This window comes from Callospermophilus lateralis, chromosome 11, assembly GCF_048772815.1.
Source record: "Callospermophilus lateralis isolate mCalLat2 chromosome 11, mCalLat2.hap1, whole genome shotgun sequence".
Taxonomy (NCBI): Eukaryota; Metazoa; Chordata; class Mammalia; order Rodentia; family Sciuridae; genus Callospermophilus; species Callospermophilus lateralis.
In genome coordinates, this window is record NC_135315.1 from 59,881,082 (window position 1) to 59,893,896 (window position 12,815).

At 41.4% G+C, this 12,815-nt stretch overlaps 1 protein-coding gene across 1 annotated transcript in view; it reads left to right on the forward strand.

Annotated features, from left to right (window-relative positions):
- The first annotated feature begins 9,114 nt into the window (after window positions 1-9,114).
- The window catches only part of Ulk2 (unc-51 like autophagy activating kinase 2), a 102,757-nt gene continuing 99,056 nt past the window's right edge, over window positions 9,115-12,815 (forward strand). Inside the window, exons 1-3 of the mRNA XM_076870209.1 lie at window positions 9,115-9,222; window positions 10,431-10,523; window positions 11,935-11,976. Of these exons, the coding sequence (XP_076726324.1) occupies window positions 9,133-9,222; window positions 10,431-10,523; window positions 11,935-11,976 (225 nt within the window). The 5' untranslated portion in view covers window positions 9,115-9,132. The remainder of the gene's footprint in view (window positions 9,223-10,430; window positions 10,524-11,934; window positions 11,977-12,815) is intronic.

Genomic DNA, 12,815 nt, shown 5'->3' on the forward strand with positions numbered 1-12,815 from the left:
TAGTCACATGATTGGGAGTAATATGAGTATCTGTAAATCCTCCCATCATGAATGAGTCATTAGTAAATACTGGAATAGATTCTCCAGTCCACACAGCTGGGTGTACCAGGGGTGGATCTGGGAAATATGTCCAGTAAGTGTCTACTTGATCCCCCTTTACCTGACAGCCCAGTAGGGCAATTACTGTTGCTACCATCATCATTGGGGTCCTGTTTTCTCCTAGGTCTCTAAGTATTCAGGAAGCCTGGGTTGTTAGCTTCTTCACGTCTTCCTATGAAATCAGCTTTTTGGCTGGGTCAATCTGGTCTTTCTTCATCCTTTTCCGATATCTCCTCCTTCTGGATGGGGGCTCCTCTGGGTCGATCCTCAGTCGCTTCAATCTGGGTTCTATCTCTTCCATGTCTGATAGCACGTTCAGGCACCCAAATAGGACGAGAAGAATTTTCTGGGAAAATACAAGCATGCCCTCTGCCCCATATAATCACCGGGTCTGGGCCCTTCCACTGACCGGTTTGTAAATCTTTCCACAAAACTCTGCCTAAAGGGCCTGTTACTGAGGGAGACATTTGTCTCTCAGCAGCAGTGTGACCTTCTGCGTCACAGTTTAAAAAATTTAAAACAAACAAGGCATGATTAAGGCTATTTTGGGGAGTCATAAGCCTATCCCCCCTTTTTAATTTTTGTAATTGAAGTTTAATAGATAAATGAGCTTGTTGTACAATGGCTTGACCTTGGGGGTTATAAGGAATTTTTGTTTTATGATTAATTTTAAACTCTTGACAAAATTGTTGAAAAGAAGAGCTCACATAAGCTGGAGCATTATCTGTTTTAATCTGTATAGGGCATCCTAAAACAGAAAAAGCTGCTAGGCAATGAGAAATTACATTTTGAGAATTTTCCTTAGTACGTGCTGTGGCAAAAATAAATCTAGAATAAGTGTCCACTATGACATGTACATAACACTGTTTATGTTTATTGAGGAATATGAGTTACGTCCATTTGCCAGATTTGATTTGGCTTTAATCCACGGGGATTTACCCCTGATGGCAGAGATGGAGTGTGAATAACACACTTAGGGCATTGGCTTACAATCTGACGAGCTTGTTCTCTAGTAATATTAAATTTTTTACGTAAGCTAAAAGCATTTTGATGATGTAAGGAATGGGAAGCTAGTGCACAGTCATATGAAGACATCTGTTGACAAAAAGCTACGAGTTTGTCAATTTTGTTATTACCTAAAGCTAAAGGTCCTGGAAGATTAGTATGAGCTCGTATATGTCCTATGAAACATGGATATTTCCGCATTAGCACTGTCTTTTGTAAATTATGAAATAATTTAAATAACTCTTGTGATGAAGTATACCCAATAACTGAAGTTTCAATATTTTTAGTAACTTCGACTGCATATAAGCTGTCAGAATAAATGTTAATAGGCTCATTTGCAAAGTAAGTTAAGGCACAAATCAGAGCTTGAAGCTCTGGTCTTTGGGCAGAAGTATAAGAAGTTTGTATTACCTCTGTGTGAACACGACTATAAAATCCTGTTTTACCTGAACTTGATCCATCAGTGAACACTGATAAGGCTTCATCTATAGGATGGGCAGGTACAATCTTTGGAAAAATAAGTGACGTTAATGATGTAAATTGTATAATCTTATCACGAGGATAGTGACTATCTATCTGGCCAGGAAAATCAGCAAAAGCTATTTGCCATGAGCTACAAGTTTGAAAAAGCCAATTAATCTGTTGAACAGAAAATGGAATAATTATGATATCAGGTTTAAATCCAATTAATTGTAAAATCCTAGTTCTACCCTTAATTACTAATTGAGCTATAGAATCATGAAAAGGAATTAATGTTTTTTGAGGGGAGTGGGATAAATAAATCCACTCAATAACTCCTAATTTTTGCCATATGACTCCTGTTGGTGTATGTTCAGTTGGAAATATTAATAAATACACCATTTCCTTAGGATCAACTCTAGTAAGCTGTGCATTTTTAATTGCATTTTTAACTTTCCTTAAAGCTGTTTTAGTCTCTAAAGTTAGCTGACGTGGAGAGGTTGGAAAAGGATTTCCTTGTAATATCTGAAATAAAGGACTTAACTCAGAAGTAGTTAGTTTTAAGGATGGCCTCAGCCAATTAATATCTCCTAATAGCTTTTGAAAATCATTAAGGGTGTGTAACTCCTTAATTTTTATCTGAAGATTTTGAGGACGGATTGTACGTCCTTGAATTATCTGACCTAGATATTGAAAAGGTGACACTTTTTGAATTTTTTGAGGAGCTATGTATAAACCCATTGTTGCAAGCGAAGTCTCTAACTGAGTAAAAATTTTTGAAAGTACCTCTGGATTAGCATGAGCCAATAATATATCATCCATAAAATGAATAATATATGCATCAGGAAAGCTACTTCTTATGGGATCTATCGCCTGGTCTACGTATTTTTGGCACAGAGTAGGACTATTACGCATTCCCTGTGGGAGTACTTTCCAGCAATATCTTTTAACGGGTTCCTTAAAATTAATTGTTGGGACAGTGAAAGCAAATCTCTCACAATCTCCAGGATGTAACCTTATAGAGAAAAAACAGTCTTTTAAATCTATTACCATCAAGCTATAATCTAAAGGAATGGCTGTGGGAGAGGGAAGTTCTGGCTGTAAGGATCCCATAGGCTGAATTGCATGATTTATTGCCCTTAAATCCTGCAGCAATCTCCAATTTCCTGACTTTTTCTTAATAACAAAAATAGGTGTGTTCCAAGGACTAAGCGTTGGTTCTATATGACCAGCCTGAAGTTGTTCCTCTACTAACCTATGAATTATTTTAAGCTTTTCCCCTGAGATGGGCCACTGAGAAATCCATATAGGCTCCTCTGTGAGCCAAGTGATTTTTTCAGCTGTCTTAGGGATCGGGGAAGTACTCAGGGCCCCTAATAAAAATTTTGGCTTGGAGCATTTACTAATCTTTGTCGTGGAGACTGGTTTGTAAACAGATACTCTTCCTGAAGGGTCTCCCTATCATCTCCAGGAAAATATCTCTGACTAACTTCCTCAACTGATCTCATAGAGTTAGGAGTAACTAATAATAATCCCATTTTGGTAAAAATATCTCTTCCCCATAGATTAGCTGGTAAAGGTTCTGTGTTATCGCCATTTTGAAATTGGGCTTTTAAGTCACGTGGCTGAGAACTCTGAGCCCCTCTAGGAATCTCTTCCGCATTTTCCTCTACAGGAAGATCCTTTACCTCCTCTGGAGGACTCTCTAGGACCTCGGAGGTATCTCCTCTCTGATATTGCTCTCCATAATCTCCCTGCGGAGTAGCCTGATTTTGCAAGTTTAAATTTACATTTTTAACTTTGGGCCTGGTCCCTAGTGCCTTTGTTTTTAAGTGGCTTAAGGGAAAAGGAATTAACTTAGCCTCAGGCGGATTTTCCATTTGAATAGACTTGATGGCCCTTTGAATGCCTTTTAGCAGGTCTTCAGGGGGCCACGAATTCTGGCCCGTATATTTAAAAAGACAAACTTCCAAAGCCGTCCAGGTTCTCTGAATATTATCTATGTCTCTAGGTAATTCATTAGAAAGACAGACCTTTTGTAACTTTCTTCCTAATTTCTCCCAAGTAAGTAAATTTGGAGATTCTTGTTTACAAAACCAAGGACAATATTTACCTACAATCTCTAAGAATTGTAATAACTGAGCTTTCTTTATCTGTTTTCCTTTCTGATTAATTATACTGTCTAAAATAGTTACATTTCCTTATAGGTAGAAGTTGAATTTTTTATTTTAATTAATTTAACGTCTCTTTCCTTCAATATCTTAAGGTACTTTTGTGACCCAAATTGTCACCACTTCCTTTATCTTTACTTTTTTCTTTATCTTTATAGCGCGCTCCCACTCAATCTAGCTAATCTAGAATGCCCCACGTTGGGCGCCAATTCTACCATGCGGCCAGCGCAATGGTTTCATTAATGAGGTTCTTGGCATAAAAGTTAGCTAGCGAGATCGAAATAAACACACAGACTCAGTTACCTTTTTTCTATGACCAGGTCCGAGACGGCTCCCCTCTCTGGTTCCCTCCTCTAACCGCCCGGCAGGGCAGCAAGGATTACTCAGGGCTAGCAGGAGAGAGAGAGAGTGAGCACGCCAGGGAGTAGCCTTTTATTGGGGAGCAAGAAATTCAGGGGATAATTCCATCCAATGAAGGTTGAAGGGGGGCCACACTCCAAGGTCAGGGTCAGTGATTGGGCCTCCGGGGTCAGTGGTCAGTTACACCCCCACACAGACAGGTTCTCTCAACAGGAGAGGGCCGGGAAAGCTCCGACACAGCCAGAGCGCCTCAGACCCTAACCGGGAGTCACCCAGTCACGTGTGAGAATGGCTTCCGACAATACATGATGTGGAATCCCACCTATGTAGTTATATATGTACATAGGATAATTATGTCTGATTTATTCTACTGTCCTTCCTACCCCCAAACCCCCTCCCCTCCCTTCACTCTGCTGTTCCTAAAGTAATTCTATTCTTCCCTAGCCCCCACCCCCTTAATGTGAATTAGCATCTGCATATCAGACTGATGGCTATCAGTGTTTATCTTTCAGCCATTTTGGAGGTTTGTGACAAGAGAAGAAAGTGGTCTTCTATAGGTCCCTGGTTCTATTGGTAGTTTGCTTTGAAGGCCCTGCCTGGAAACTCCAGAGAGAGGTGCACCTGTACCTTTATCTCCAATTCTTTACTTTTTAAATTTTTATTTTATTTTATTTATTTTTTAGTTGTCAATGGACCTTTTTAAAATTCATTTATATGCAGTGCTGAGAATCGAACCCAGTGCCTCACACAAGCGAGCAAGCGTTCTGCCACTGAGCCACAATCCCAGCCTCCATTTCTTTACTTTTAACTTTATCACATTTGAGTCTTCTTATTTGTTACCCACATAGTCCTAACTAAACATTTCTTTAGCAAAGCTCCTCCTACCCCACCACTTCTTCTTCTTCTTCTTTTTTTTAAATATATTTTTTCTTTAGTTGTAGGTGGACACAATACCATTATTTAATTTTTATGTGGTGCTGAGGATCAAACTCAGGGCCTCACGTGTGCTAGGTGAGCGCTTTTCCTCTGAGCCACAATCCCAACCCCCCACCATTTCTTTTGATAATTAGGGTCAATGTAAAAAAATATCCTAATATGGGTGAGCTACATGTGCTTAGCCTTGAATACAGGGCGCAAATGATGTTTACACCAAGGGCCTAGAGGTGGCTTCTTAATTAATACCTTTGTAACGCCCTCAGGTGAGGATGTGACTTTTAGTGGCATTAAAACATCTCAAAATTTTATATATGTGTGTAAATATATTTTTATGTCTGTATGTATACACACATATACACACATATATAAAATATGTACATACATGCACAAACATATAATGTGTTTCTAACAGATACAACCTTGTAAATGGGAGTTTTAGGGTCTTTGGGGACTTTTAGGGATTATGGATTGTATCTCATCACCAAAATTCGGAGACACAGACATGTGTGAAATATCCATCGATTCCATTGGTTCAACTAACAAAGGATACACTTGCGTCCTCATCTGGACGGTGAGGTGACCAGCAGGAGGACTGAGGGCTGCTCCAGGGACAGATGCTGAAGCCTGCAGTTTCTCTGACTGCCTGGCAGCCAGAGGGGGTTCTCCTCGGGCTCCCCATGATGGGAGCTAGACACTGTGTAAACTGTGTAAACTGGCTCTACTCCAGCTGTGTTGTCTCCCTCCGCTGAGTCCCTGCTCTCCGAACATTTTACACTCATTGCTTTTGGGGAAGTGGATTCTCCAGATGTCTGCAGATAAAGTGGCCTTAGCAGGTATAGATGGTTTATCCCTGAAGCTGAGAAATTGGGTCTCTGTTCACTTGTAAATCACCTGGGGAGTAGATGGAGAAGAGTGGGGATGGGATCCCGAAGGTCTGGGTTTGGCGAAGGGCTGCCTCAGAGTAGCTTTGATTTCACTAGTTTTTTTTTTTTTTCTTAATATTATTTTTTAGTTGTACACAATACCTTTATTTCATTTATTTATTTTTATGTGGTGCCTAAGGCTCGAACCCAGGGCCTCGCAGGCGCTAGGCGAGTGCTCTACCGCTGAGCCCCAGCCTCAGCCCTGATTTCACCATACTTAACCAAGACTTCAGTAGTTCTTTATTTGTGCCAGAAGGTGATCTGATCACTTTACACTGTTAGATCATTTATCATCATCATCATTGTTATTATTTTTACTTTTAGCTCAGTTACTCCCCTTAATAATCCAATGAGGTTGTGGCTGTTCTCAATTTGAAGGCTCCAGACGTTCAGAGTCTGACACAACCACCAAGGTCAGATTTTGAAGTAGGGATCGAATTATGTGAGTGTGCACAGTGGTGGGGACAGAAGCTCCAAGCCCTTACATTGTGAGGGTGTGAGAAAGGTTGTTTAAATATGGTTTGCTTCTTCCAAAACTCACATTGAAATTTAATCCCCATCATGAGATGTTAAGAAACAGGACCTGGGCTGGGGTTGTAGCTCAGTAGTAGAGGACTTGCCTAGCACATGTGAGGGACTGGGTTCGAATCTCAGCACTGCATATAAATAAATAAATAAATAAAAGTCCATTGACAACTAAAAAAAAAAAAAAATTAAAGAATTAAAAAAAAAAAAAAGAAAAAAAGATACAGGACCTCTCACAGGTAATTGTGGTTCTGCTTTCATGAATGGGTTAACCTGTGCATTCCATGAGTAGATTAATGGGTTGCTTTGAGAGTGAGTCTGCTATATAAGCCAGATTGGGGCAGGGGATGTAGTTCAGGGGTAAAATACCTGCTTAGCATATATGAGGCCCTGTGTTGGATCCCCAGGATTGTTGGGGTTAGTGAGGGAAGAAGGGGAGCCAGTTTGGCTAGGTTCCTCTCTTGCTCCCTGTTTCTTCTGTTGTAATGACACGTGCTACCATGTGACTCTTCAGCAAGAAAGTCATTGCCAGATGTGTCCCCTCAATTTGGAGTCAAGAACTGTGAATCAGTGTAAATCTTTTTTTTCTTTATGACTTGCTGATTATGGTTTGGATATGGTGGGATCTTAGCCCCCACAGTTTCATGGGCTGGAAGCTTGGTTTTTAATGTGGTGGTGTTGAGGTGGTGAGACATGTTTAAGAGGTGGATCCTAGTGAGAAGCCGTTAGTGGTGCTACCCTCAGAAGGGGTTAATATAGTTCTGGGATCCTAAGTAGTTTTCTCCAGAGTGAATCATTACAAAAGAACAAGACTGGCTTCTTCCCACTCTTTGGCTTCATCATGTGATCTCGCCATCTCCCACCACTCCCATCATGATGCAATTTGCCATGAGGCTTTTAGCAGAGCTGGTGCTACACACTTTGGACTTTCAGCCAAATATTTAGCTCTTTGTGAGCTAAATAAACCTATTTTCTTTATAAAGGATCCAGCCTCAGGTATTTTGTAATAGCAATGGAAAATTGACTAACCTACTTACTCAGTTTGTGGTATTGTGTTATTAAAAACAGAAAATGGAGTGAAAACAGAGGTTTCTCTTGGAATTCTGAATTGATTGCTATAAGGCTGGAATTTTTTAGGGTCCTTGCTTGGCCTTCAGAGTTGGGAGTGCAGGGATAGGGAATGTTATTGAGGTGGTAAGAGATAACATGAAAGCAAAACCCTAAAAACACGTTGAGTTTTTAGGGGCCTGAATTTTCTTTGTCATTTTCAAGCGTATTGTTTATAAAATGGTTTCATGAAAGACTTCCTCGAAGTTGACAAAGAAGCTCCTTGTTACTTGAACAACCTTAATAATTAGGTACAAAAGAAATTTTCCTCAAAGGGGCTGGGGTTGTGGATCTGTGGTAGAGCCCTTGCCTAGCATGCACGAGGCACTGGGTTCGATTCCCAGGCACCACATTAAAAAAATAATAATAAACAAACAAAATAAAAGCATTAAAAAAAAAAAGAAAGAAATTTTCCTTAAACCTGAGGTCAAACTTGCAGGTCACTTGCCTAGGACAGACCATACAAATATGTACAATATTACCTCTGAGGGCATAAGCATTTCTCTGAGAAGGGCTTCCTGCACTGTCATCAGCTTTTCACAGAGGCCAGGGAGCCCCCAAAACGTGCGGAATCCCTGCAGGACAGTATCCCTTTAGAGAGCAAAGCCTAAGAAAGGGTGGGAGAAAGTCTGCAGTATGCATTTTGGTTTGAGAGGTCAAGGGAAAGCCTGGGTTCTGGGAATTGCTCCTTTGCCCTCCCTGGACTCCTGGGGGTCTACACTGCACAAGCAATACCCGCGTCCTGCCTGCAAATGGTATTCAATACGGGTTTCTCTGAAGCCCACTTCCTGGCAAGCAGACTCAAAGCCAGGGCGTGGCCGGCTCTAATCGGCTCCCAGCGCCAGCTTGGAGCCTGCAGCGGGTCACTACCTCTGGCCGCACGAGCCCGCACCTTCCTTGCCTCAGTGACTCTGGATTTGCTTTGGCTGAGGGCGCCGCGCCCAGATGCACGAACTCCTTTTCTCGGCGGAAGGAGCGGGCATCGCCGCGTGCTGCGTCCTACAAGACGTGCTTACGTCGCGGAGGGCCGGCAGTCGGCACCGGAGCGGCCGGCGTCCCAGTTCGAGTGCGTTGGGCGCTACCGCGAGGCGGGGAAACGAAAGGACAGCGGCTGTGCGGGTTTTAGGGCGGCGGCTGCCACAGCAGCAGCGCCCCGGGAGGAGGGGGCCGAGGCGGCCGAGCAAGCTGGGGATGGGGAGGACCGGGTGTCGCACCTCTTTCGGGTGCATGTGCGACTCCGGAGTCGCACAGTGACGGCGACGGCGCCCCTGGCCGGGCATCGCCGAGGCCGCTTCGCCAAAGAGCTCGCGGCGGGCCGGGCCATGAGGAGCGTCCGGGGCCGGGCCAGGCCTCGCTGACCTCGGCTCCGCGCGGCGGCCTCCCCCATTTCCGCTCCGGCCTTACGGCATGAGTGTCCGCCCGGGCCCGGGGCCGCGGCTGCCCCAGTCCCGCTGCCCGCGGGCGCGCTTGGGGTTCGCGAGCCCGCGGTGCTGATCCCGGTTCGTCGCGCCGCCTGCCCGCCCGCTGTATGCCCCCCGGGCGCGGCCATGGAGGTGGTGGGCGACTTCGAGTACAGCAAGAGGGACCTCGTGGGACACGGGGCCTTCGCCGTGGTTTTCCGGGGGCGGCACCGCCAGGTGAGCGCTGCCTGCCCAGCTGGCCAGGACGAGGCCGGGACCCCTGGGCCGCAGCCCGAATAAGGGGTCGTGAAACTTGACCAAGCCGCAGGAGTCGAGGTCCCCCTATCATGGCTTGCCGCCTGGGGCCTGCCATTGTGCGCGCTGTCAGTGTCGCGGGGTTTGTTTTGGTAGTGCGAGGATTGTTTTGAGGCCGGAGCCTCTAGGCAGCGCTCCACCTACCGACGGGCGCAGGGTCATTGATGTCCCCTCCTAGTCAGTAGTGCGCTTAGGGTTTCGACCCCGTAAGCCGCCCTGGCAAGCTTTTCCACCTGAAGTTAACCCAAATGATAGCACTGTTCCTTGCATCTCTGGAGGCTCAATCATGGACCTTTGGTTCCTCGCAGCTCCAGCCCTGGGTTGCCGGGACTTGACACCTTTAAGGATGGTAATTGCAGATCCAGCGGAAAATGGGCGGGTTTCCCGCCTGAGGCTTTCTCAAACTGGGAAGTATTACTTTCCCCAGCATTTGTTCCTCTACACCCTGAGGAGCTCCATACTGTCTTCCCCTCCTGGTTAGAAGGGCCCCGAGTGGAAAAGATAGTTGGACGCTTCATTTATAATGAAAATAAAGAAGAACGCATGTTCAAGCCTTTAAGAGATTCTTTAAAAGCCTTTGCTGTTTCGCAAGAAAGGTCACATGAGGTTTTAGAATCTAAAGAATTTGGGAAGGCACATTGGGAGTGGTGGAAATTATAAAGGATTTGACTGTTGTGATAGTTGCCAAGGGGCATGCATGTTAGAAATGGGCTGTCTTACTTTTCATTTGTTATGAAAGTAAGGAAAAACTCAAGAAAAAAAATTAAAACACCTATAATCTAGTCAAGCTAACAAATACTGTTTTCAGTTAACCATATCACTTTCCAAATTTGTAAACACGTTTATCCATAATTCTTAGTTGGTTGTATACTGTATTTTTTCATTTGATGCCAGTTCCTGTTATGGACTTCATATTTGCTGTTTTTAGTAGCTGTGTTGTAGGACATTGGCTTGTTAAAATATAATTTATGAGACCATTTTCTTGTTGAGATCGAGGTTCTTTTTCATTTTCCCAAGTGCCATGCATTTATTTGTTAAAACGATCTTTGTGCTTATAGATTTTTTTTTTTTTTCCTGTTGAGTTGTTTCTATGTAATACTTTCCAGGAGTGACATTGTTTTTCTTTTCAGAAAACTGATTGGGAGGTAGCTATTAAAAGTATTAATAAAAAGAACTTGTCAAAATCACAAATACTGCTTGGAAAGGAAATTAAAATCTTAAAGGTATGTTACTTTTATGCAGTGTAATTATCTAGGTTAAAGACTATTCTAAATTTAATGAATAAGTAATGACATTCTTTGCCATTTTGGTAATTGGGCCCAAGTTTGACAATTCAGCTGCTGCTCATTTTTGCATGATCAGTTTTTTGAATCATTGAGTGCTCTGAAGCTGTTTTTTTTTTTTTTTTTTTTTCTTTTTTTGGTTCCAGAGATTGAACCCAGGGGTGTTTGAACACTAAAACATGGTCCCAGGCCTTTTAATTTTTATTTATTTTTATTTTTATTGAGATAAGGTCTTGTTAAGTTGCTTAGAACCTGGATAAATTGTTGAGGCTGATTTTTGAGTTTGAAATCCTCCTGTTTCAGCCTCCAGAACCACTGAGATTACTGGTGTGCCCCAGAGCTCCTGACTTTCTGAGGCTGTTTTTATGAACTGAAATGTATTTTTCTGTTATGTATAACTAATTAGAACTAATAATAATTTTTAAAAAATAGATACTTGTGGTTCTTGGCCAGACTTACAGGGATTCTGTGAAGACTGATTTTAGCTTCTCATAATTTCTTTTTTTCTAGTTATTGTGTTACTGTTTGAGAAAAGGGCCAGGCAGTCCCATCTGATACATTGTTTTCTTCTAATGCTGACCTCTTACACATATAATTAAATTTTGGGGAATAGTGAGGACTCTTGGGGTCTTTTTTCTTTCCTTATAAATTGAAGAAAGTTATTTTCCTTAGAGGTGGTTTTTTTTAGATGATTTACAGCCAGTATAATCCAAGGGAGAGGCTTTGAGGAAAAAAGGGTTCCATGGTTAAATAAATTTGGAAAATCCTGTTTACTAAATATTTGGGCAGTCACAAAACACTTGGCTCATTAAAGTGAAAAATCTTACCAGTTTCAGTGTACCCTACCCAGTGTTTCCCAAACTAAAATGAGCATGGAACCTTCACCGAACACTCACCAGCTTTCCTCATAATTATCCTGCTGAGAGTTCTTTGGAAAGAGTTTCAGTTTTTTGGGCTAAGAATTATAGTTTGTTTTCTTGCAAGCTTATAATATGCTTTTTAAAAGCACTTTGGAATTTTATCTCCATTGCCATTACAAAGAATATCAAATTTAGAAAACTAGAAAAAAGTAGTAGAAAGTCTTTGGCCCTATTTAAGTAACATTTGCTTTGTAAAGGAGAGTACTCACTTTATTAGAAATCCAAAAAAATTATGGTAAAGAAAATATTTAGATCCCAAATAAAGTTTGGTCAGACATATTATTTCGTTGTAATAAATTGAATTATTCTAGGCTTTTAATAAAGGTGTGATATGCTGGAACATATGTATATGTATACTTTAATTTGTATTTACACACTGAAATATATTAAAATTACTAGGATCTTTATTTATTTCTCAATTTCCTTAACAGGAACTTCAGCATGAAAATATTGTAGCACTCTATGATGTTCAGGTAACTTATTTTGGATTATTGTTTTTTCTATTTCATATATATTTAAGTAAATTTTAATTAAAAATTGTCAGTTCTTTATGAAAAGATACAGTATGAATGGCATGTTTATTAGTTAAGAAATTGTTAAGGTAGCATATAGCAGTAGGCTAAAAAGTGTTGTGTGAGTAAATTTATTAACAATTAAAAATATACCATAGGGGTAGTATTGTTTTAGGTCAAGTACAGGAGTACTGACATCAGATATAGCCTTTCCATGATAAATGTGAAAAGGACTTTTGTGGCTATTTAAAAACTTAATAGAGTGTTTTACTTTACTTTTCTTTTTTTTGGTAGCAGGGATTGAAATCAGGGGTGCTAAACCAGTGAACCACATCCCCAGTACTTTCTTATTTTTTATTTTAAGACAGGGTCTTGCTAAGTTATGAAAACAACATTTGTAAATCATAAAAGAAATATTAAAGAATAAAATGAATAAAAACAAGAACACTGTGCATGTTTCTCAGATACAGCTATAGTTGTCAACATGACATAAAATAGAATTGCACTGTATTTGTATGTGGGAAAGCTGTGTTCTAGTCATCTTCTAAGGTGAAATTTTTCTGTTGTCAGAATTATTCTTGGAAGTCCTTTTAAGAGGCCAGCTTTGGAGAAAAGTACTGTGTTCTGGGTAGTATGCCAGTTCAATTAGTTGGTCCATATTATGTTTAAATTTTTTTCTTTCATATAACTTAAATCACACGTGGCTACTGTGGTGTTCACTGTGTGAGAGCTATGGAGACAGACATAGGGAGAGAACTGCAGATTCAGGTTTTCTCTCCACTTTAGGGCAGATCCGTATG